This window comes from Physcomitrium patens, chromosome 4 (genome assembly GCF_059467195.1).
Source record: "Physcomitrium patens ecotype Gransden chromosome 4, ASM5946719v1, whole genome shotgun sequence".
Lineage (NCBI taxonomy): Eukaryota > Viridiplantae > Streptophyta > Bryopsida > Funariales > Funariaceae > Physcomitrium > Physcomitrium patens.
Window position 1 is genome coordinate 16551644 of NC_143413.1, and position 25715 is coordinate 16577358.

At 35.1% G+C, this 25715-nt stretch overlaps 3 protein-coding genes across 6 annotated transcripts; 2 read left to right on the top strand and 1 right to left on the bottom strand.

The window, feature by feature from the left end:
* Positions 1–6681: 6681 nt before the first annotated feature.
* LOC112280933 (uncharacterized) lies at positions 6682–9665 on the top strand. Its single transcript, XM_024516895.3, has 7 exons — positions 6682–6953; positions 7257–7462; positions 7796–7846; positions 8306–8357; positions 8450–8508; positions 8792–8837; positions 9029–9665. Exons 2-7 carry the CDS (start codon positions 7334–7336, stop codon positions 9205–9207), a joined length of 516 nt encoding a protein of 171 aa, XP_024372663.1. The 5' UTR covers positions 6682–6953; positions 7257–7333; the 3' UTR covers positions 9208–9665.
* A 3945-nt stretch (positions 9666–13610) lies between these two features.
* Positions 13611–16940, top strand: LOC112281659 (UDP-galactose transporter 1). 3 transcript variants are annotated; one of them, XM_024518429.3, is made up of 7 exons: positions 13620–14026; positions 14144–14199; positions 14488–14629; positions 15140–15389; positions 15734–15941; positions 16103–16334; positions 16506–16940. In XM_024518429.3, the coding sequence occupies exons 3-7, from the start codon at positions 14513–14515 to the stop codon at positions 16722–16724; spliced, it is 1026 nt and encodes a 341-aa protein (XP_024374197.1). In that variant the 5' UTR covers positions 13620–14026; positions 14144–14199; positions 14488–14512; the 3' UTR covers positions 16725–16940. The 3 variants fall into 3 exon arrangements, with proteins under 3 accessions (XP_024374196.1, XP_024374197.1, XP_024374198.1); XM_024518430.2 differs by having other exon boundaries at positions 13628–14026; positions 14144–14188; XM_024518428.3 differs by lacking the exon at positions 14144–14199 and having other exon boundaries at positions 13611–14026.
* Positions 16941–17639: 699 nt separating this feature from the next.
* Positions 17640–20782, bottom strand: LOC112281661 (uncharacterized). Of its 2 annotated transcripts, none has more exons than XM_024518432.3 (6): positions 20422–20782; positions 19379–19637; positions 18975–19087; positions 18498–18608; positions 18328–18408; positions 17640–18079 (listed from the first exon to the last, which is right to left on the bottom strand). In XM_024518432.3, exons 2-6 carry the CDS (start codon positions 19605–19607, stop codon positions 17987–17989), a joined length of 627 nt encoding a protein of 208 aa, XP_024374200.1. In that variant the 5' UTR covers positions 19608–19637; positions 20422–20782; the 3' UTR covers positions 17640–17986. The 2 variants fall into 2 exon arrangements, with proteins under 2 accessions (XP_024374200.1, XP_024374199.1); XM_024518431.2 differs by having other exon boundaries at positions 19379–19642; positions 20422–20697.
* Positions 20783–25715: the final 4933 nt, after the last annotated feature.

Consider the following 25715-nt stretch of genomic DNA (forward strand, 5'->3'; position numbering starts at 1 on the left):
TCTAATTTTACCTTCAATCAATCTATCATCTTCAATATATTGATTAAGATGATCAAATCATCAATATAGAGGATGACAATAAATATGAATTCACTTGATTGCATCACATATATAGAATGATCAGCCTTACTTCTTTCAAATCCTTCATTCAAGACGAATGTGTCAATATACTAATATCATGCCTTTGATAATTGCTTGAGTCCATGCAAAGATTTCTTCAACTTAAAAACAAGATGTTATTTGCCTTTTTTGATAAATCCTTAAAGTTGATCCATATACATATCTTCTTTTATTCTTTCATTTAAGAAAGCCGTCTTCACATCTATTTAATACATCTCCAAGTACATTATTGCCTCAATTACTATAATGATTCTAATGGTATTGAATTTGGCCACGAGAACAAATGTCTCATTAAAATCAACACTAGAAACTTATAAATAGTCATTGACAACTAATTTAGTTTTAAATCTCATAGTATTATCTATTGCATCCTTCTTACTTTAAACATCCACTTACAACCAATTAATGATCAATTTAATGGAAGTTGAGTTATCTTACATGTTCTATTTTTTACAAGTGATTTGTACTCCTCTTCTATAGCATTCTCCTACTTCATAGCATCCGTGGATTTTATTGCATCACACAAATTCAATAAATCAACAAAAAATATAATATTAAGATATTTTTTACTTACTTGAGAAAAGCTGTAATTCATCCATCAATCACCAAGTTGTTTTTTATTTCTCAAAAGATATCTCTCTTTACTTGATGAAGATTCACTTTCTTATATTCTAAGATTTCTTACAACCTTCTTCTTTCTTAAAGCTTATGTCTTTATAATTAATGGTTGATACTCCTCATGAACATCATCTTCAACATCTTGATTATCTTCATTGCTCATTCAAGTAATTGTAAATACACTTTGATCTACCTTTTTTGGATCTTCATCTTCACTCACACCTTTATCATCTTCATTGTTTTCATTCTCTTCTTTTTTCTTTGCTAGAATTGGAGATGTATCCATAAATATATCATTACTTTCACTTTGATACAACTCCAAGTATTTACAAGCAGTTTTATACTCCAAAAACTTTACATCATGATTCTTGATGATCTTCTTGGTTTCCAAATACATAAGCTTATATGCCTTAATACCTTCACAATAACCAAAAAATATATAATTTTTATATTTTGCATTAATTTTTAATCTCATATAAGCTAGTACTTTTATATAAGGAATGCATCTAAAAATCCTTATCTATAAAATACAAAGTTTTTTTCCACTCCAAGCTTCTTGTAGAATCATTGATGTGAATATATTTATAAGGTATCTATTTCTTGTATACATTGGTATAATTATGGCTTTTGCCTAATATTCATGCCAAAGATTTTGTACTTAAAGCATATTCTTTATTATCTCTATAATGGTATAATTTTTTCTTTCAACAATTTTATTTTATTATAAAATGTAAAGAATAGAGGTTTGACTTACAATGCCTTGAACCTTTAAAAAGCTATCAAAATACTTTGACATATACTCACTTCCATTGTTTGTATGTAATATTTTAATCTTACATTTGCAATGTTTTTTTACAATTACTTTAAATTCCTTAAATCTTGAAAAACACTCACTTTTAGTTTTAAAGATGTAATGCATATCTTTCTTAAAAAATCATCAATAAATGTGATAAAGTACCTTATTCCTCTAATTGATGACATCCTCATTGGTCTAAAAATATTAGAATGTATAATCTCCAATAATTTAGATGCATGTGTTGGAACTCCTCTTAGAAATGAAGTCTTTTGTTGTTTGCCTTGAATACAATCTTTACAAATAAGTGTCATGGTATTGTCACTGAATTGACCAAGATCCAAGCTACTTTCTATAGATTGAAGCTTCTTTATGTTTTTGGCATTCAAATGATCAAGTTGTTGATGCCAAATTCCAAATTTGTCCTCATTTTGTGGAAAGTAAATAAATGTCACTACTTCAATTTGATTCATCTTCTTATAATTGATGAAGTAGAGGTTGCCATTTTTTAGGCCTTTGGCAACATATTATCCATTCAATATCTTCACAAAATATCTATTCATATCATATTGAACCTCACAACCATATAATATAACTTTACTTACCAAAAAGAGGTTCTTCTTTACCTTTGGTACATATAAAACTTCCTTCAATTTGATTCTCTTTATTTTGTTCTTAACAATGATTTCTACTACAATAGAGCCAATTCTAATGGCTTATACCATGCCATTGTCTCCTAATCAAATATTTATAGCTCAAATTTCTTTATAAGTGTCAAATGAATATTTATATGGTATCATGTGCTTAGTAGTACCCAAATTTATAATCCACTTACACATGGCAACCATGGAAGCTCTTTTACTTGCCATAAAAGTATAATCATCTCTATCAAAACTATCACTAGCATTGTTTGCATTCTCTCTATCTCTTTTCTTCGCTTTGTAATAATTCCTAGTAAAGTAATTTGATTTTTTATAAATATAATAATTTTTCATACTATTTTTTAAATTATGACATTGGTAAAAATAACTACCTTTGTTTTATTTTAAAAATAGAGCCAAATCATCATTTTGAAGTTTTTTTTTTTTTTTTTTTTTTTTTTTTTTTTTTTTTTTTTCCTCTCTCTTGGTTACTTTATAGACAAGTCTTGCTATAATATAATTCATAGTAAGCTCCTTCATATTGATAGATTTCAATGCTATAATGAAATAGTTATAAGATTTAGAAAGGCTCATGAGGAATGTTAACACAATGTCCTTATCATCAACTAGCTTGTCAACAACTATTTGTTGATTTGTAAATGCTTTTATCTTATTGATATGAGCAATGAAATCATCTCTTTCTTCCATCTTTATTGTTAAGAAGTTTTTCCTTGTCCATAGAATGTTGGCAAGATTTTTACTTTCAGAGATGTTATAAATAATCTTTCATATTTTTATTGGTCCATTGCAAGCAAATACATGTAAAAAATTGGCTTCATCCAAATTTTATGCAATCATGTTAAAAGCCTTTCTTTCATAATATTTGTACTCTTTCTTCACCTTGATATCAACTTTTTCGCTTGGAGGCTCTTTACTTTTATCAAGAATATTCCAAAGATCTAATAAAGCCAACAAAAGTTCTATTTTCTTCTTTCAATAGTAAAAATTATTACCTCTAAACTTCTCAATTATTTTCAAACCTTCACCTTTACTTAAAACCATGTCTAATGAAGAGGTATATCAAAAAAAAAATCAAGAAAAGAGAAGATAAAGCTTTCTAAATAAACAAAAAGATCTTGTTATCTTGGATATCTAAAATGCCTTTTTTTATAAATAAACTAGTGATTTCACTCTTTAATAACTTTCAACTCTAATAAATTTACTTCTAATTTCACAAATATCTTCTTATCACTAAAAGAAAATCTCTTAACAAATTCAACATACAAAAGCACAATACTAGTCCATCAATGATATAATTCAATAAAAAAATACAAGACTAATAATTTATAACATCATTTTAAGGTGATTGATATCTTCTAAGACAATGAATGCATTTAACAATAAGTTACAATAAAACTACATCAACAACTAGATACAAAAGAGAATTTAGAAGATATCAAATCCTAATATCAGCAACAATCATAAGATCTACTCCTCACAACAAAAAAGACTTCAAAGAACCTCAAAACTCACAACTAAAGATGAGTGGGCCTATAATCTATTGAAAAAAAAGAACTTTGAAGTTACTAACAAATAACATCAGTAAGATTGCTCAAAAAGAGAATACGGAATAAGATATCTCTGACTTCCAACATCGATTACTTATATGAAGTAGCTGCTACCTTAATGAACAACTTTCATTCTTTGATGAATACATCCATTTAATATTTTATTGAGACTATTAATTACTATTTTATCTATTATAAAAATATATTTTTAATATATTCTCTATATCCTTAAGATCCTTTGTCCATTCATTTACTTTATTCCTTGGCTTTCTTATATATCAAAAGGTAATCTTTTAACCAATAACAACTTATTTAAAGTAATATCCTTTACTAGATAACTTATTCTACTTTCATATTTACTTATTTATTTTAATAAATACAATGTGGTCCTAACTTCTAGTACCAATTATCTAACTATGTTGTCTCTTTTTTCACCAATAGAGCACCATTGTATGCCACTACAATCTTTAACTACTAATTTGGCAAAAATATTATTTATGTGCTCTCAATATTCTTACTTATAGACAAATAAGGAGCTATATTATCAAAATATACTTGTGAATTAGCAATGTTGATAGGACACAAAATATCTTGCAAAAAAAAATTTTGTAAGAAAATCTTTTGAGCAATTATTTTTCTCAAATCTTTGGCCAAAACAACAAAGACATATTGAACTTGTAGCTCTTTAGTTGAATGCCATTTTAAGCAAAATAATTACTTAGATTTTTTAACCTAAGTATATTTAGGATCCACTATCCTTTAATTATTATTTTTTGATCTTAGAGTAAAATAATGGTCATTAAAATGCTCTTGAGCAGCAAGCCATATGCCAATAATCCACGCTAAAGTGTTGAAGTTCATAATTTTGTCCTAGAAGAAAATAAAATTTTCCTTCTATGATATTATGAGCAACTATGGTGCTAGTTAAAAAGTCCATGGCATGTTCCCTCTCATTTGTATTAGATTCTTTATAAATTTAAGAATTAACATCTCAAACCATGCTAGGTCTACGTGCCCAAAATTCAAATGATGCTAGAAATGTTATAAATGTAGGAAATGAACTACGAGGTGCTTCTAACTTATTGAATAAGGCAAGATGAAGCTCATTAGCTTTTCTAACAACCAATACAATTTGATTGTCATCTAAGATAAGATATCATTAATCTTATATTAATAAAATTATTTGACTTTTAAAAATATTGTTATGAGTACCTAAGTTAAGGCCAAGTTAGTCCAAATTCAATGTAGTCAATGGACATAAAAGTCCAAAGTTGTAGCATCAACAAAGTATGGAAGACTCAAGAGTTGGTGAATATATTAACTATACTCCAAAATTTGTGCTCAAGTGTCACCTTAGAAAGGTACATTCTTAAAAATATATCCAAGTGGTGTGGTTTGATGCGTAAACTACCATTGTGTAAGCCACATTAATTTTGTAAATAAACTAGATCAAGGATCATTCAATCTTCAACCTACTTCAACATATGGATGATCTTCGTAAGGCCATTTAATAAGTAATAAGTCAATATGGCCTAAGCTCCTCAAATCCTCATTATTAATAAAGATGATATTTTTAATATTTTTAAAAAATATCCATTTTTAAAATTTATTTGATCAACTTACAAATGCCATCGCTTCTTATTTTGTTTTGAAATATGCTCATGAAAAATAAAAATATATTTTAAAAATTATCTAAATAAATTATATATAAATATACATTATATTTCAAAATTTATTATATTTTAGATATATAAAAGAAAAATGAGGCGGTTATACTCTTGAATAATATTATCATGTTTGGAGTGTAATTATCAATAAATAATATTAATATAGGAGTATTTATACCATGCTAGTTTTTACAAAGAATGAAATACATGTAGGTCTTAAAATAAAGTAATATTATCAAAAAATATTAAACAAATTTGGAACTTTGCACATTATCTTAAACAATTTAGTTAACAGAGTTGAAGATTCTAAAATATTATAACATGTTTGATAATGGTTAGTAGAAATAATAAGTTAGTAGGCCACTAATTTAGTAAGAAAGCAAAGATATAGAATTAGTGATAAGTAATAATTGTTGAATTTTGTTGATAGCATTAGCAAAAGTTGTTATATATCTTATAATTTTGATATATCTGCTTCATTGTCTTGATTTGCTCCAACATACTAAATTTTTTGTTTAATTTTTGACCATATTTGAACTTATTTATTAAAATTTGTATTAAGTACCAAGTTATATATTAAGTACTGAAGCTAACTGTTGCATTTAATACTTTGTGACTTGTTAAACAATGATATGATTTTTCTTTTAGGTTGGACTGTTGTACTTAATTCAAACAAATATACTCTCATGCTTTACACCAAGTAATACAATTGTAGGTAGGTTTGTTGTTGTTGACAAAAGAATAAACTATAAACTTAAAGACAACGATACAGTAAGATTGCATTTGCAAGTGTTACAATACGAGGCTACAATTGCAGAGTTGATGGATAAATTGATGTTGAAGGATGCAATTGACTTGTAGTACCAAGATTCATATCATCTTTGTACCAATCTTGCAGAGTGATTATATAGTAATTTTATTTGTATTTTTACGATTACAGTGGAACTCCTAATTTGTTAAAGTGTTTTAAATTTGTGCATTTGTATGATCTTGTCAAGGGTCCACCCTAAAATTATTATCATCTTTTATTTTATCTCAAGCAATTTTTCTGTTCCTAATTATCTCATTCAATTCCTTTGGAGGGTATGCGACACTTACCTGAGTTCTAATTTGATTGGTGTTTAGCCTGCGTCGTACTGTGACAGATAGGACAGTTAAGTTGCCAAGGTGGCAGAGCTCACACTGCATGGAACGCCACGTTGCAAGTCTCAAGGGGCACGTTCGTTCCCCTGATTATGCACTTCGCTCCCCAAATCAGATGCCCTAAACCCTGAGGCCCTGCCGTGGCTGTGAGCGACTCCGCTGCACACTCGTACCGCCTTAGCGTCGGTTTCCTCTCACCTGTATCGAAATTCGAGAACCCGCAATTTCCAATCTGACACACCCTTGATTCGCACTGGAATTCACTTCGTTTGATAGGTTGGGCAAGTTTTGTTTCCCGATCGATGTGAGTTGCGTTGTTTCGCTGCGTCGAATTCTATCTCCCTTTTTACATTGCGCAGGAGAAAGACTGATCGTGGAACTTGGTGCTGTGACAATTTCTAAGGTGAGATGACTACTCTTTTTTTCTTTTTTTTTTTTCTTTTTTTTTTTGTGATAGGGCGTTGATTTTGTTTGAACTTGTTTTTGAAATGCCCTTCTGGAAGTTCCGTGCCTCTGATACTTCTCGTGAAGGTTTCTGGAATTTGTTGCTTTTTTCTAGATGACGTTGAGAACCATGCTTGCTTTGAGTAAGTGATTTGTATTGATTTCTTTTGACTCTAATACAAAGGTCTAGGCTGCTGTGGTGAGCTCAAGTGATTCTATTTTGGAGGTCTTTGTAATTCCTCGTACTGGCTGTGGTGTACAGCATTTGTGCGTCTATTATGCTTCGTTTTTCCATCAGCTCGTCTTAAGTTTTTGGCACCAACTAGACTTGATAACAGCATGGCATCCCGAGAAGCTTTGGAAGAGTCTAAGAATCTCGACTCGTCTCTTTACCATGCACCTACTTTGCGTCCCGGCATTGGTTCCCCTCGTTGTCCACGCTGCTCTGCACCTTTATCGAAGGATCTTGTAAGTCTCAACCTCGATTGGTGCTTTAAACATAGCCAAGCGGCCATGAACATTTACATTCGTAACTAATTTCCGCATGATCTGGTTAGGGAGCAATGTTTTTCTCATCGATAGCTTCAGATTTCAGCAATTTTTTGTGAAGACCCTATCAATGAACCATAATTCATAATATTAATTTCCTGAGCTCTTGGAATTATTGTCTAATGAAGTAAATAACCTTAAAATTAGTTGCTACAGTTTTAGTGATCTTTTTATTGACATCGTTCAGAATTAGCACGCTTGTTAGTTATTTTTCCTCTTATGCCTGCCTTTGCTGATGGATTGTGACTGCAGCAAGCGAGTGGGTGGACCATCGCTCCATTTATGCGAGAAAGTTTTGCCATGGTAAATCAACCGTTCCAATTGAGCAACATGTGCTGTTTTGTATTGTGAACAATATCTCGCGTCGTTGTTGTCACTGTCCCATGCACAAGGTGTCGAGAAGGAACAGGTGAAATTTGGAGAATGACAGGCTTAGGCAGTAGATTGCAGTATGAATAAATGTGGATTGGAAGCAGCGAATTCGGTGCGCTGCGACGATTGTGAGTCACGTGGTTTGAATAGAGGTTTCGGTCCTCCGCACGCGGCATTTGCGCCTGCCGTGACGCCGTCGCGCCGAGTCAGTGTGGGATCGAATATATTTCTATTGTGGCTGAATACGGCAATGTGCACCTTAATAATCTGTGCACAGTTTAGGTATGTCATGAAGTTCTGAATGTAAATAGTGTATGCATTTTTTTTTTTTTTTTTTTTTTTTTTTTTTTTGTAGATATGTTTTCATTTGTACATCGCATATGGTTTCAGGTTGGAACTGCAGCAGGAGGAACTCTCTCTAGCTTTTATGCATTTAACGCAGGTATGCACTCACTTAAATTTGATTTGCTCTTCAAAAAGAGATTTTTCTGAAGCATTCATGACGTCCATCAACATCCCTCATTCTGATTGCAGTGATGCCGCACGTTAAGAAGAGGGTTGGGGGACCAATTTGGTGGCAGTTTGTTGTGGGGGTATTTACCTCGTTTACCTCTCTACTGTGTCACAAATGGATTGATAGTATTCATTTCTTTGCAGCAATTGATATGTAGTTCTCTTTTTGCGTTCAGTTCAAATTTCACTTCTCTTTTTGATTTTTAATTTTTACGATCATATTTTATTTTGATACTTTAAACGATGTACATACATGTATGTATGTAGTTTCACACACTCACCCACTCTCATTGACAAGTGATATTCGTAATCAATTCATTATCTCATCCTGGGGCTTGGGTGTGGGTTGAGTATTGTTTGCAGCTACCACCAGTATTAGTGTTTTCAGTCGGATGCGCCGGACTTGCTGGTATCTTAAATCTCTACTCCCCTTGTATCATTTATCTGATAGTTCATAACTGTTTTTGTAGCTTTTAGATATTGATTGGACTGCGTATTATTCTGGCACTAAGTAATGTTTGTGTCCCTACTTTTCACCAAACAACTGCAAAGTTATCCTTACGAGAAACATCACTGAAAATATAACATTGTTTGATACAGGTGGCGCACTGCCTGCACTTGCTCAGTTATCAGTGTCTACGTATCATGCTGCGTCTGCACAATCACACTCGGCGATTTCTGCAATAACCATGAGAGTAGAGGAAAGAGGGACCAATGCCCTGATGCCGCAGTCTTCAAACCAAAATCCCTCCCAATCTCCTGTCAATCATAAAAGCTAATTCAACCCCGTCTTTCCTTCTTCTAGTTTAATTCTGAATGCCTCTGCTTGGTCAACTGAGCTGAAAGCAAGTGTGATGTCTTTTTCAGACAGCATGTCACGAAATGCACAAAGGTAAGTGCCATGACATTGGAAATGAGGGTCCTTTGTTGGCATGGCGCGATGCAACCCAACATTTCTTCCATCAGCTTAAGGAATACGAGATCCCCTGCATGCATGCTTTTTGTGGATATGAACCACATAAAGTGATGGGGCACTGCGATGTGCCGCGAATCTTTGCATGATTCTTATTACCGACATTCTATCCTCATCCTACTGTTGCCTACTGTTGACCTAGACATTTAGTCACCTGTGTGCAGGCCAGTTTCTCAATCAATTTGTACTTTTGCATGTGGTATTACAACACTTCTATTGTAAAAAGCCCCGTGAATTTATAAAACAGCAGGATCATCTTCTACATACAGATAGTAGACTCCTCTGTCGGGGTTGTGGCTGATTTCCTCCAGTTTATTTCTCTTTTGAGGAATATCTTTTTTGCGTCAGACAAACGATGTTCAGATTACAAGCAAACAGCTTCAATCATCCAATGAATCGCATTCATTCGAACATATTCGTCTTAAATACTGGATTCATATGGGCCGAAATTAGTACCAACTACCACTGCTCCCAGTTGAGGGTATTGGGCTGTCCGTGGGCCAGAGCACAGATAGTGTTTTCGGAATTTGTGACGATGTATTGCTACCTTCACAGGGATATCATAGGAACTGTTATGCATTGGACACGCAGAATTGTTGCCATTTCATCGCTATGCACAAGCAGTATACCTCAGTTAGCACCATCTCGAACCACCGACAGGATAGAAAATGATCGCGACTGCACTATTCAATGTCATGAGAGATCTGCATGGAATTCCATCTGAATCGCCGTGGCTACCGCCGGCTATGACTAATATACCAGGTAGTGTGCTTGACTTACATCTATTGCTCTTTACCAGTTTCCCTATGTTGCGAGTATCAGTTTATATCGTGCAGAGTCCGGATGTGACACATAGGCCCGATAGTTGCGAGTTGTGAGCAGTGCAGGTTTTCTGCTTCTACTGGTTGGTAAGCGTCAAAAAATGACTATATTTGATTTGGGAATTGGTTGTCGATAGACGTTGTGTTTTGGAAAAGATATGAGGATTATTTATTTTTTGCTTTGTGTGCAGAGAAGTGAATTGTGACTCAATTGAGGTGTGATTGCTCAAATAGCTTATGTAGGCGAGTGGTTAACGATGAAAACAATTTCATACGACCCCGATAAATACTTTCTCCAAGCTGCACTGCAAATTAATGATTAGTATGCAGTAGGCTACTAAGCACTGGAACTCCTACCAAAGTTGCGTTTGCATCTAGATGCCAAGATCAAGCATGATAGGTGACAAAGGGCATATTGTGGGTCGCACATTCCACGAACTATCTCTCCTTGAGAATGTGAGTGACGAAGTGTTGATTTTTAAATACTGATGTATTAATTGTCTTCTGAGTTTTATGCATTAAGCATAATAAGCATTAATTTGAATTCAGATCTCATGCTCATTTCGAGATTTGGTACCCGAAGTGTGATATCAAAATTGATGCCCATGTTCTGCTAATCTAGAAGTAGCAGAGATTACCGAATTACTCAACTTTAGCATGGTTGGACGACATGCATGTCTCATCTCGACTGAGGCACCTTATCACTATTCTGTCGACTTTACGAACCTTTCCTTGAAATTTTTACATAGTTTTTTCATATGTCTCAACACCTATATGATGACTTACTTATGCTTAACCTGAACAGTAGCAAGCAAGTTGTGTAGGCAGCAGTATGACTTTGCTTGTCTTTTATTTGCATTAAGTAGAATGACAAGTATGCTTAATATTTAGGTGTCATCAATGCCTGAAAAAAGGGGGCTCCGGCTTGTGCTTCTTTAGTATTGGGATTGCTGTGAACGTGTACTGTATAGTTACTAACGTTATGTAGATCACTCTTTAGGTTATTGATGGTGATGAGTCTATCGACAGATCATTTTAAATTTGTCTTTAAACATCCGTCTCGCTCCAATAGATCTGGTAGAAGTAACTACTTTTGGAGTTACAAAGCGATCAGGACTAGACGATGACGATGTTAAGGGCACCCAGGTTTTATTTTCTTTCGTTTATTATTTTACGTTTTTTTTTTTTTTTTTTTTTTTTTTTCAAATCGCATGATTTAATGCCCAATCCATATCATATTCGAACAGTCAACTTTCTCTGTATATTCAAAACCTTCGCAGCGAATAGGAAAAATTTAAGGTGTGTTTGTGCATATGCATATCCCATCATACTAGCAATCGTCGATTCAGGACTTTTGTTCTTAGTAATCCTCTTTGTCCAAGATTCTTGTTACTTCAGTGTGACCCGCTAGTGATCAATATCCGAAGATTTAATTTAAAAAAGATATCAATGCTTTAGTAGTTTTGAATCGACCTTATGTTATTTAAGCAGGTAAAGAGATCCTTCTATTCCTCACAATCCGAAACAGTATCAGGAGTTCAATTGGAGGATAAAAATTTGATTTGAATTTGCCGATTTGACTCTCTGCAGGTAAGCTATCTGCCTTGGTAACGGATCCGAACCTGTCGCTTGATGACCTTCCCTACTTGACGCTTCTATTCTACCTCTAGTCACACCAAATTGCATCTCTCGGAACAGTGTTCCAACGCGCAATGATTTCTTGAATTCCTTAGCCTTGCCCCACGATCGTATTCAAGACAAAACTCCCTGTTCAATCAGATTCGACAATATAAAGAACAATGCTAGAGTTGATGTTGATCAGAAAACAATCATTCAAATTCGGGATAATCAACATCCTTCAATTCCTGTAGGAGTATCACGGATCGCAAATGTACTTCGATCACACACCTTTACTTGTCTTGCAGGAATCAGAGTATCATAGTGATCACTAGACTTTTCGGATTGCGTGGGGTTGGTTCATACCTTTCTCGAGGGACCCTACCATCCACCTTCCGAGAGTGTATTTAATCCTAGAACGATACTCTTTTGCCTCCAATTCAGATAGGAGGCAACTACTCTTGTGATTTTGCCATGGATCAGAAAATTGCTGGAAACCATGAATTCTTTAAGTCGCACAATTGCAGATTGTAGTGAAATGGCTTCGACTTTTACTTCTCATGCAGCGTTTGCTTACCGATCTCTTCAGTTGTAAACATTGTCTTCCATCCGATTGCCAAATTCACATCGTATGCAGGAGCTTCCTGTGAACCAAAGTGTGTTTCTACATCCCTCGGTCTCAAGTCCAAGTTACGGACAAAGAAGTGCTCCAATACCTTCCTCTTCCATTATCAAGTCGTGCAATTCTTGTACTGACAGAGAAAGTATTGGAAGCCGTTTCCGTAGCTCTAAAACGCGTGCACCAATGCCACTGAATGCACTGACAATCCCAAGGTTGTAGTTCTATGATTCTTCTTTCCAATGACTAAGATTCCAAATCAAGTACCTCCACTTTCCATTCGGTTTTCTTTTTGTCTTCATGTTTTGTTTTTAAATGATTATATTGAAAAACCAAATCACAGTTGCTCATTTGTCTTGTAAAATCACAATGCTTGAACATTGAATATCTCATTCTAAATTTGATCTCTACCTCCCCCAGGCAAGCATTCCATACTATTTGTAGTTGTTCAATTCAACCCAAAATTGTGGAGCCATGAAAAATAATTGGTAAGTAGTGACAACAAACAGACAGATACTGGTTGTCAGAATGCATCCGCTCTTACTATGATTGGAGAATTATCTGCCCAAGGCGGTAAACTAATCAAACCTCGAAATAAAATCATCGAGAAATCCGGTTGTAAGATTGGCCACTTGTGGGGCGTGGAGGAACTTAGTATATGGATGCTGAGAAAAATAATATTAAATATTGAAAAAATAAGTGTGTATGTTGATTGATTCCACACCTTACAAAGTCGTGTAGGTCACAATGATACAGTTGCCTGGTTGGATTATACTATTCCAACAATAAAATCAACAGAAAAATAATGCCACTGGGAAAAAAAAATCCAAGCAGGGGTCATGTATTGGAGATGGAGGTCCTTTTCGGCTCCCGTCTCATCATGGATGATGTCATGATCTATGCAAAATACTCAGGCTGGGCCATAGATTAGAGTAAACCAAAGCACCATTAAAGTTCCACGGCATAGAATTAAACATTTTCGTCCCAATAGGATTAATCCACATGGCAAACAAGTGGGACGTGGCACTAAAGCGACACGATGGATTGAAGCTGGAGCCACAATGCTTCCGCCTTTGCTGTAACGTCCCAGAAGTTTCGGTGTCGCAAAGGCACCCAAAGAACAAGGCCATGGGCCTCGTCGACATTGACCCCAGTCAATCATCTGCCCTGTCGCGACATAATGCGAGAAGGTCCTTGTGCAGTCGACATGGTTGCAGTCGAAGCAACGATCCAATAGTAAGAGACCGAGATCGAGAGAGGGGGAGAAAGTGGGATAGCGTTGGGAAGCGTTGGAAAATCCGCGAGAGAGGGGGAGAAAGTGGGATTTTCTCGTGCTGTTCTATCTCAGAGTTCGTTGCTGCGTTGTCACCTTTATGGAGGTGGTTTGTGTCGCGAGGAGCTCTCGCAATCGCACTCCTGGCGCATGCTGACAAGCTGCATTGGAGTTGCTGCCCCAGCGTGCATTTTAAGATAAAAGTGGGCGTGCGCGGTGGAGCTTGAAGGGGAAGTTCACAGCTCCGGGCTTTAATTTGGACTGCTGTTCTGTTTCGCGGTCGCACATGGTCGAGGTGTGTGTGACTTTTGGGACGGCGTGCACTTAATTTTTGCTTCAGGCGATAGGTTTTTCTATGCATTGGGGTGATCGGGAAGAGATCTGACATAGGGCGATTGTGTGTGGGGATCAGCTGTAGGGTGGGGATACGATAGCATGCGAGGAGACGCGGTGTGATGTGAGTTTTCGGTGAGATTTGGGGTTGGTTTTGCTATATTTTTTCCTTTTAGTCACGCTTTCTGTTGGGACGACTTTGAACAAAACATAGCACATTGTGTGGTGACTTTTAGCCCATTCATACCACGCTTCGTCTATATTCTAGGTCCCTTTAATGATTTAGCCGCGAGATTTGATGCAATCACAGGTGCGCGATGCTTAGCAAGAGAGAGAGAGAGAGAGAGAGAGAGAGAGAGAGAGAGAGAGCATTTGATAGAAAAAGTCCGCGTGGTTAATGACGAATATTAACACTTTTTGCAGATCAATTCACTGCGTCGAGGGCAGTATGGAGAAGGGTAGCACTTTACCGGTTGGCATCACTCAACTCCGAGGAGTTATTGCAATTTTGCAGTGGTGGAGTTTCAACGTACTGGTCATCATCATGAACAAGTGGATTTTCCAGGTTCGTAATTGTATTCTTGACACCTATGTTTTTTTCTGGAGCAAATTTCATGTACTTTTACGAGTCAGTTTACTTGACCGACCCTTTCATGAGCTCGGAATTCGATTGCTCACTCATCAAGCAAGAAAAATACGCTACCCGGATCAACCGGATGTTTAAAGACAAATATGGTGATTACTGTCGTAAATAGCTGGATATTAGGGTTATTGATTGTCTCAGTTCCTTGCTCTGTTTTTGTATACAATACTTTGCCATGTATCCCCAAAATGTAATTTGCGAGTTTTACCCTCTGAAACTGCATGCTATTTTAGATGAAAACTAGAAGATCAAGGTTTTAATTAGCTTGAGAGTGGGTTTAGAGCCCCTCATGCTGACTTTAGATTTCTTTGATTAAAATTTATTATTGCTAAGGATGGCCATAGCATTTAAATTGTTCTCATAGACAAGAACTGAGTAGCCCACCTGCATGGATTAACAAGGACTGGGTAACCTGCTGGTCAATTGAATCAGAAACTCGACTTCAAATTTCCGCTGACGGTATCGACTGTGCACTTTATCTGTTCGACAATCGGCGCCCATATAGCAATTAAGGTGCTGAATGTGAAGCCACTCATTGAAGTCGACCCTCAGGATCGTTTGAGGCGAATTCTACCGATGTCATTCGTCTTTTGTGTTAACATCGTGCTTGGAAACGTCAGCCTTCGTTACATACCTGTTTCCTTTATGCAAACCATCAAGTCCTTCACACCTGCCACCACAGGTATGCCGAATTGTTTTAAATTTCTGAGTACTTTGACTTGATGGATTTTTTTACTATTTTAAACAAAATTAACCTCCTAACTGCCGCTCCCTGTCATTTCCTCCACACCGGGAGATCACTATCTCAATGGTCGCTTTTTAATGAAGTCGATTTATGTGCGTTCAAGACATGTTCTAGTGCCCTTAATTGATGGCTTTATTTCAAAAGATTTTAGTTTCAGACATGCTTAATTAAAAATTCTCGTTTGTTGATTGTTGAAAATAACAGCGTTTGAGGTTGCTACATAGAAGTTATTTTGTGGTTACTTGTGTTCCAAAGAGGTGACGGGTACTTGGAAATTGCAGTGGCGCTGCAGTGGCTAGTTTGGAAAAAATCATTTGATCGACGTGTTTGGCTTTCATTGATACCCATTGTTGGTGGAATTGTGCTAACTTCCGTCACCGAGCTCAGCTTCAATATGGCTGGTTTCCTAGCAGCTTTTTTTGGCTGCGTCGTGACTTCGACAAAGACCATCTTGGCAGAATCCTTGCTTCATGGTTACAATTTTGATAGGTATTTTGATTTCAACACTACTAGCTGTACTCAGTAAGTCAGAAGGCTTACCACTGAATTTTTCTTCAATCTACCAGAGATCATGTGCATAATTAGAGTTCTACTGAACTTTTCCTCTGCAATTTTAGGTTTGACAACTGATGCGTTAACCTCTAATGCAGCATTAATACCGTGTACTATATGGCGCCATATGCAACCATGATTTTAGCCCTTCCAGCCCTTTTGTTGGAGGGTTTGGGCGTCGTGTCATGGATGGATGCTCAAGAATCACTGCTCGCGCCCCTTCTCATCATATTCCTCTCTGGAGTGTCAGCTTTTTGTCTCAATTTCTCAATATTTTACGTCATTCACGCAACAACGGCTGTGACATTTAACGTGGCAGGAAACATGAAAGTAAGACTTTTTGTGACCAGGAATTAGCCAAACTTAAAATTGCACTCAACTTCTTTACGAAGTGCAGAAACTAGTATTTTATAAGGTCATTTGTGTTGGTTCATGTCTTTCAGTAAAATCAACCTCTAGATTTGAAATCTGATGGTCGTAAATTTGATTTGCGTGGCGCAGGTTGCTGTAGCGATCGTCATCTCATGGCTCATTTTCAAAAACCCAATCTCTTTCATGAATGCGATTGGTTGCACCATTACCCTCTTAGGCTGTACTTTCTACGGCTACGTGCGTCATCGGCTATCGCAACAGGCATCAGTGAAGGCAGCCAGTACTGAACTGGAGAGCGTGCAACTTCTCTCTGTGGTGAATGAGGAGAGACCCAGCCGGCTGATTTGATGTTCCTGTAACTAGTTGGTTCTGTCTTGCTTTTTCTTTTCGTATATCTCGCTCTTCAGCCATTTTATTACGTCAAGTAAGGGGACTTCACGCTCCAGCACACTTCTCACTCTAGTGTGGGTTGTAAAGTCGTCTAGCAAGTTATACATGCGATTATTGTAATAATACCTCGAACTGGAATAGAGTGAACCTTCTTTCTTTGGTGCTTGGACATTATATTTTTCCTTTTATGGACAGCAATCACGGTACGTTCAAATTTTGCAATTTGCACATTTTGTATCCATGTTTTGAAATTTCTTACATTGTCGTTTTTGTTACACGTCTATACGAAGGTTTTTATGACAATGATCTTGTGGATGCAACCAGTTGTAATTTACTGTTCAAAATAGACGAGTTATGTACTGAAACCTGTGGGTTGACTAGTCATAGTCCATTCTGTACGGATGTTCTGGAATTTTCTTGGGTTCTGATTTCAATATGTTCCACACTGGTTAGAAACCTTACCAACTCGGTTTAAGAGCATGTTACTGAATGGAGGTCTGGATGGTTAATACCAGGCTAAAGAAGCTATTGGAAGCGAGATAGTGGACATCCTTAGAAGCCATCATCTCAATAGTGACCCTGCACAGCGGTTCATAGAAGATAATCGCACCATCCGAAGAAAGTGAAAGCAGCAGGTGACGATATACAGAGCTCCAGAGATGCTATTTCAAGACTCGTTTTGTTGCTGATGATGAAATTTCACCAGGTTCTCACTGAAATCGACCCACATCTTGCTGGCCTTAGATGTTTTCCGCGTCCGTTAGTTCGAGTTGAGTGAGATGCCTTAATAAAAGATGTAAACATTTTGGCAAACATTAACGACTAATACACAGGTACATTCTCCGGGCGGTTTAATAGGACACATGTCGCAAATTTCTAGCTGAATGTCACCCAGATCGATGCCGACTCAATTCTATTCATGGATGTCTAGGAACATGTCTTGCAATATGCAGACCTTTGGCCGATGCGGCTGGATATCCACCAGCCGACATACTCAAAAATAATTTTGCTAATGATAATGACTTGGGTAATTTTCTCCAATTGCGTTTCAGTTGCAAGCAGATCCGAGGAGATCATTCTGCCATTTCTGGTGACTATCCTAACCACCTCTTTCTACTATCTTAATCTGAATACCTTACCGTTCCGATCGGCAGAACTCTGATGTCCTAGCTGACGATTACATAGTGCTCACCACCTGAAGTCCAGCTGGGCAGCTCGAACTACCTCAAGCCCTTACGTCGGTCCATCTCCTCAAGAAGTACGTTAAGTTCCTCCAATTTTTGCATCCTCTGCCTCTCACTTTCTGTTACGATCTGAGGAAACAGAAACATTGGCAGTTGGAAGAGGTTACCCATTACGCTTCCATCGAAAAAATTAAAAATTAAAAATTAAAAATTAAAAAATTAAAATTAAAATTAAAATCTTCATGGCCAATAAATTTTCTGGTCTACTCCACTAGTATTTTTGAACTGATCTAGATGTTTTCTATTGAATTTGATGATCCACTGGATGATTACAACGTTAAGAAATCAAACGAGTAAATGGTTAGTCAGATGCTCACGTCCATCAACCTCCCAACGAGGTCAGTTTTGATCTTAGTTTTTTCATTGTAAGTTTCTAGTGCTTCTTTCAACTCCTTTTCCTGCAGAAGAGAAACAGGTCTAGACTTAGCTGCTGCTAAAAAGATTGAAACTGGAATGTGAACTTGTTCGGAAATTGTGCAGCGTCTACCTTCTTTTCACATATTTGTTTTAAGGGTCTCAACTCTCTGTCAACAACTTCAATCTTCTTTCTGATTTCTGCAACCTCTTGTTTAGTTGGATCCTCTAACCCTTCCAACTCCTGCAAAATTGCAATAGTCAACGAGGGCGTTCAGATGCCGATACACATTACACTCAGAGGCTTCGATAACCCAAAAGGTCACTACAGGAGGGGATTTAACAATTAGGGGATCCCCTGCAGTACTCAAACAACGGCGCCTACGCAGTTACAAGTGGGAAAGAGACGTTCCTACACTGAATAGGTTCATCCCATGTGTAGGATTCATGTCTGACAATAAACAGGAAGTTATCTTGAAGCATCAAAAAAAGGTAAATTTTTACTTATACCATGAAAAAAAACAAGAAAGAGACCAGAATTTCAATTAGTCTGAATATGTGGTCAGTGACTGCAGAAAATTGCATCATGAAACGGGGATGGAAAACTTACTCTTCGTAATTGATCAAGACTCCTAGCCTCGCTCTCCACGCGATTTAGCTGGGCCTGCACTTTCTCCCGAACCTGCGACTTCCGCTTCTCAATTTCCTGCTCCTTTGCGTGCACTATCAACGCCCAGGATCATTTTTCAGTGCATTTTGTAGGCAAATTCAACAAGAAATAAATCGCTAAACTGTGACTGGACTCAACTCAAACTAACATTGCTTGGAAATAGAAGGGTAAAATAAATTGTGCCTCGGAGATCCTCGGACGTACTCAGTGTATCAAGAAAAAAGGTTCTTTATTACTCATACTTCAGGAAAATATAATTTTAGCATGCTACACTGATCTAGTTAGAGTTAAACTACTCTCTGATTCAAAACATAATGCTACTAATTCCAATTGAATCAACTGACCTATTTTCACGGCGGAATCTGTGCTGTGCTTAGCCAAATCTCCAGGAGCGGTGCCAGCGCTGAGGTGGGGGGGCATAACAGAAGAGATTGGGTTGCGTCGCTCCTCCCATACCAGCTTCTGGATTTCAGCAGCTTTTTGCCTACGCTCGCTCTCCTCTACTTCTTTGTGCAGAGTTTCTCGCAAGCTGATCTCTAGCGTCGCGAGACTATCCTCCGACATCATCGCCATGACATTAGCAGTAGTACAGCCCCTCTTAGTCTACCCTGCGTGGGCGGCATGTGTGTAATATATAAGAAGAGATTTCAATTGGTAAAATTTTGTTAGCGGTAAAGACATTTTCATGAAAATAATTCAGTATTTTAAGTGTCAATGGAGATCTTCGCTAAACAATACCTCGCACACATTATGATACAATGCAAGATGATGAAGAACGTCGTTATATTAAAACCATTCATTGGGAAAGAAAGTAGGAAATCGTCATAAGTCCAGACACTGCACAAACTATCCTTCGACAAACTCTAGTGTAGCAACACGTCTTTTAACGCGGATATTAATGATCGGGGAATGAGCAGCACGCTATCCACATGTGAAAATCTATGTAAGTGTGTCTTATACAGGCCTCTCAAAAGACCATTTACGCAAATGTACAGCCTATGAAGAACAGGAGGACACGAGTAGTGCCCTACGATATTCAGTTTCACGAAATTTTCGACTAATGCACCATCCTCAGCAGACATGTACAAGAAGATGAAAATATTGTGTCACTACACAGGAAGATACTGCAACATCCAGCTTAGCCAACGAGGGAACTCGTCCGAACCAGAACCAGAATCAACAAATGCTACATAGCTACCGCACCTCAATGCACGAAAATTACACACTACTTCACACACGCTTTCTCTACAGTGCAAGACGCACGCTCATCACGTCGCACTACGCTTCGCTTCTCGTATCTCTCTCTCGACACTTAACGAAACCAGATCTGACAATGTCCAGAATCCACCAACACTCAAGCTGCAACATCAAAGCATCCGATCGTCACCTTCACACGCTCCTCAAAAGTGACAACCAGATCGAAGTCCGCGCATTCTATCGTTCGAATAGTTGTCGCGCTCCCTCCTCCGCCCTCGATCGCATGGAGCCCCAATCCTTGGCAATCAAGCAACACAGTGCGGGTTCTTGGTTGGAATTCTCGGCAGTTTTCTATACAAATTGCAGGAAAGCACGAGCTCGGAACTCTGTCACAAATGCAACTGTCAGCGAAGGGTGTCCACAAGGAAGCGGCACGATCTGAATGCGAGTGAGTTCGGTTGAATAGGCCCCATGGACCGATTGGGAGGGCTTATATTAGACCGCATGTGCTCGAAACAGGCATCGGCAAGTTGGAGCGGAAACCTCTTGGTTGCCGTACTCGTGACGACGTGACGAGCGTGCTGTTGTGGCCACTTGAGGGCACGGAGCGGAGCTGGGCGGGGCTGAACAGGGTGGGGAAAATCCTCCCGTCTATCTTTACCGCTCTCTGCCGCCGATCACCTTCCGCTGGCGTCTATCCGTGCCGCCTTTTGCCGCAGATCAGCGTCCTCTCGCGTCTATATTTGCCGCTATTTGTCGCTGATAGGCGTCCCCATTGCGACTTCCATCGAGGAACCCTAGATTTTGTGCTCCCTTTATTGAGTTACTTTTGATATGACGCCCTTGCTTTCTTTAATCAACGTGCTTTCTTGTGTTTAATTTTTTTTGGAGTTATCAGACTATATGTTTGTTCAATGATTAGTGGTTATTCATGGCTTGGATAGCCTAGGAATTGATTGATGGAAGATTCTGTTGTTCTAGGATGTGCTGCAGGATTTGTTACAAGCATTGTTTAAATTAATATTCACATGATTTTTGACCTTTTAATTTATATATATATATATATATTTATATACATGCTTTTTTCTGGAGGTCAAGTATACAAATCAAGAGTTCTTTGAAGTTTTTCTTTTTTGAAATTAGTGTAAGGATGTTTCTACTATCACATTGATCTAAATTAAGAATTATAAATTATTAAGATTTGGCATGATACTAAGCTCGCATTAAAATCTAATCAAAATATTAAAAAAATAATTTAGAAACAACTAAATGTGCCATGAAGATTTAAAAAAAATTAAAGAGATCCTACATAAATTCAAAATTAATGAACCTAAGTTCATTTCTTTCTTTTAGTAAAAATGTACATGCTACAAATAAAAAAATAAATATGTCAAATTCACCTTAAAAAAATCAACAATATTATCTAGTATTACAATTTGACATAAATCAATTGGTCTCTTTACTAAAGAATGGTGTTAGTTCTTTTAAACATAAATTGAATACAATCATAACTGTGAAAAACATTTAACCAAAATTATAAATGAACTATGGTTTAATTTTTGTGATATTATGTATATATAGCATATTAAAATTTTAATTTTATTATTTATTATTTAAATATTAATTTATTTTAAAATTTAAAACATCAAAGTTGTTTGTTTCTATTTTTATTTGAAAAATGGTGGATTTTGAAATAATCTATTTAGATTTGATCTTCTTGTATAAATATTAAAGTCTTAAAATTTTAAATTAAAACAAAATTTAATTAGACTTAAATATTTTTCTATAAAATTTTGGAAGTAAAGAATAAAATTAAATATTTAAATGAGGATTATTAAATCAATTCATACATTTACTAAATTAACCCACTTTTTATCATTAATTGAGGATCCAACTATTTTTTCATTGGTTTTCAACCAATGCAAATCTAGCAATGGAGAATTTTTAATGATGATTAAAATAGATAGGTCAATTTAGTAAATGTCTCAATTAATATAACAATTCCTATTCATATTTATAAAATAAATAAATAATATTATATATTAACATCAAATTTTTTTATTTTGTGAGTAACATGTTATTAGTAGTTATGAAGTTGTAATAAAAAAATTATGTTATACAGATGGATGTATATATATATATATATATATATATATTCTATAAATAGAATACAAAACTTTATATTTCCAAAATTATATAAAGTTCTTGTATCATTTCAAATTAGTTTTAATATTAGTAGTGGTCCACATTTAATATGAGTTCTTGCCAATTTGAAAGAGTAGTTTATATTTGAAGTTTGTTGTTGATATGCTCTAATGTACCTCTTGTCATTCTAAATTTTAACATAATTTAAAAAAAAAAAAAATACAAAAAAATATTAGTTGTGTCCCATTTCTTCCAAATTTTAGTTATGTCTTCCAAATTTTTACATAAGAAGATTGACCAAGAAACATTCATATAATTAACCTTATATTGACAAATCAAGTCCATTGCAGTTGTGGTATCATGGATATACATATTTACTCTAACAATTATCTAGATAATGGAAGTATGTAGAAATAAACAAAAGTAGATAAATTTGATAATATCTTGTGGAGAAGCTTCATAAATACAAATTTATCTTTATACATGTTTGTAAGTGATTGATAAGTTGAAAACTTGGCCAATAAGTTGGCTATGTATTGCACATGTTGGCTACTTATGGTATAAGTTAGAAATTTGGCGCATATATAGAAAACTTACCTTGCAAATTAGATATGTGTTTTTTAAGTTGAACACATATTAGATGTTTTATAAACATTGCCACATAGCTTTTATTTAAATAATATATTTAGAAACAAAAGAGTAAGACTTTCCTTACTCATGACAACTCCTTTCTTCTTTCAAGTCTAATTCCAAGAGTCTCTAGTTTTTTTAGTCATTAATAATAGCCATTCCATTTCTTCTTGAATATACATATTTACTTAATTTTTTTTTTATCATCATTTTTTGAAAAATGTCTTCTTTGGTTATTTACACTCTTAAAGTTCTTTTCTTTGAGATATGGTTGCCTCAAATTAACACATTATAATTATAATCTAAAGAGTATGCAGAAGCAAAAAAAAAAACCATGTAAACAAATTACACAATAAGCACATCAAGACAAATATGAAGACCACAAAAACTTATTCCTATGTCATGATAAATAAGGTCAGAATCTGTGAATCTCAATCACAATAAATCTCATGGAAGGTTACTTATTGTTAATGGAGAGAGGTATGCAAGAATGGTGACTAAGTTGACACTTCAATCTACTCAAAATAAAAGACCAAAGTGCATGCAATGGAACAAAGAAGAAGTAGATTAAGATGAAGGAGAGAGAAAAATATATATATATATATATATATATATATCTGAAAGGAAAATAGGTGGAGCAAGAATTTAACAACAAAAAGGGTAGAGATTTGGGCATATAGACCTGCAATAATTGCATACTACAATCCTAACTCATACAAATTGGCATGCACAATCTTCTAGTCTTGAGAATTGTTTTACAAAAAAATGTTTTCCACTCTTCTACAAAACCAATTCATTGACACTTCAATCTACTCAAGATATCTTTTGATATAAGAGGTAGATATTTAATATAAGTGCTTATAATCTTCAAAATTAATATTGATATCAAGAAGGTATATATCATATATCCACCATTTTTTAAAAGTTTGATCTCCTTTCTTAATGTAACTTTTTATCATTATATAACACAAATGGTTAGATTAGCAAAAAGAAGGTAAGAAAAAAATATTTAATTTTTTTAATGATTGATAAATAGTTGAATAGCCAAGTAGATCCATAAATAGATATATGGATCTTTTTATAAATTAAAAATATATAAAAAATACCACATATAAAACACATTAGATTATTTTAAATGCATTGTATTACATATGAAATATAAAAAAAATCACACCAATACTAATTTTTGTGCAACTTTTATTTAATATCTAATATTTAAATATATATATATATAACTTTGAATCTTTTTTCTATTAAATATTTTTGAAGCTTGAAATTTTTTTTTGAATTTGAATTTGATTTTTATTTTATTTTATTATAAAGTAATAAATATTTTTTAATACATCCTACTTGATTAATATATATATATATATATATATATATACAATTATATTTAAAATAAGAATAAAAATGTTATTATCACAAATTAATCTTAATATTTGCATTAATATCTAAGGTGTATTGAAAGTTGAATCATTTTATTAACTTCAAAATTTTTAAAAATGTACCATCAAAAATTATTGGTGAAACTAAGTGTAGTACTTTTATGAGCCAATTTGCTGATTCATAATTATTGTTTATAACTAACCTATGATAATAAAAGATTATGTCATATTATAGGCATCTATCTACAAATACCATACAAAATGTGACAATTTTTTATTCTTAGTAGAATTATTTTTACGAGGACTTTATAATAGAGGAATGTTTTTAAGTTTCTAAGCCAAAGAATATTGCTTCTAATTCAAGCCTAGTACAAGATTTTTTAAAATATTTTTTTTTATTTAATAGTGTAATGAATGAAATTTTATTACTAAAAAGTTGCAAAAAAATTTAAGATGATATTATTATGTGTATAGACAAAATTCATTTTTGTTATTAACAAGAGAATTAGATTTTAACTTGTATGTTTTGTCTTGTATATAAACAGACTCTATTGTCTTTAATAAGTTAGTTAATTTTAATTCATGTAATTTTATATAATAAACTAAATATTAAAAAAATGCATTAGCTTGGTTTAGAATTTCGACCACGTTGTAAGCCTCTTAAAGGATTTTATAAATTAAAAGACATACAAAAAAAAACTAGTTGTTGAAAAAAGAACACTTAACTATAGGGATATTATTCCTCATGTAAAAAGATGTTATAAGGAGATCAAAGTTTTATTATATATTTAAATTAATTAAATAAATTCTATGATATTTCTCTTATTAATTAATCTCCTAAAAGCTAATAATGCCTAAAAATTAATTAATATTTTAGAAATTGACTCCATTCTATGGTGCATAATTAATAAAGATCGGCGGTGAATTTACAAAACTGTATTTGCCTTCGTACATGCACTGCGTACGTACACCTAATGCTTCTGCTCTTTTGAGCCGATTTTGAGCTCACCCTCGATAGCCGCCCTGCCGCCCAACAGCTTCTTCGCAATCTTGTACCACTCCGTGTGGAAGGAGTCCTTCATATCAACACGCTCGTAAGTATGGAAACCAAAGTAGTCGCGCTGAGCTTGGACAAGATTAGCTGGAAGCCGAGCTCGCCTGTACGTATCAAAGTAACCGAGACTGGCGCTCATACCTGGGGTGCTCACCTCAACTTCGATTGCCAAAGAGACAACCTTCCTCCATGCATCTTGCGTCTCTGCCATCTCCTTCGCAAATTCAGGGTCTATCAACAAGCTTGCCAATTTTGGGTCCCTGTCGTAAG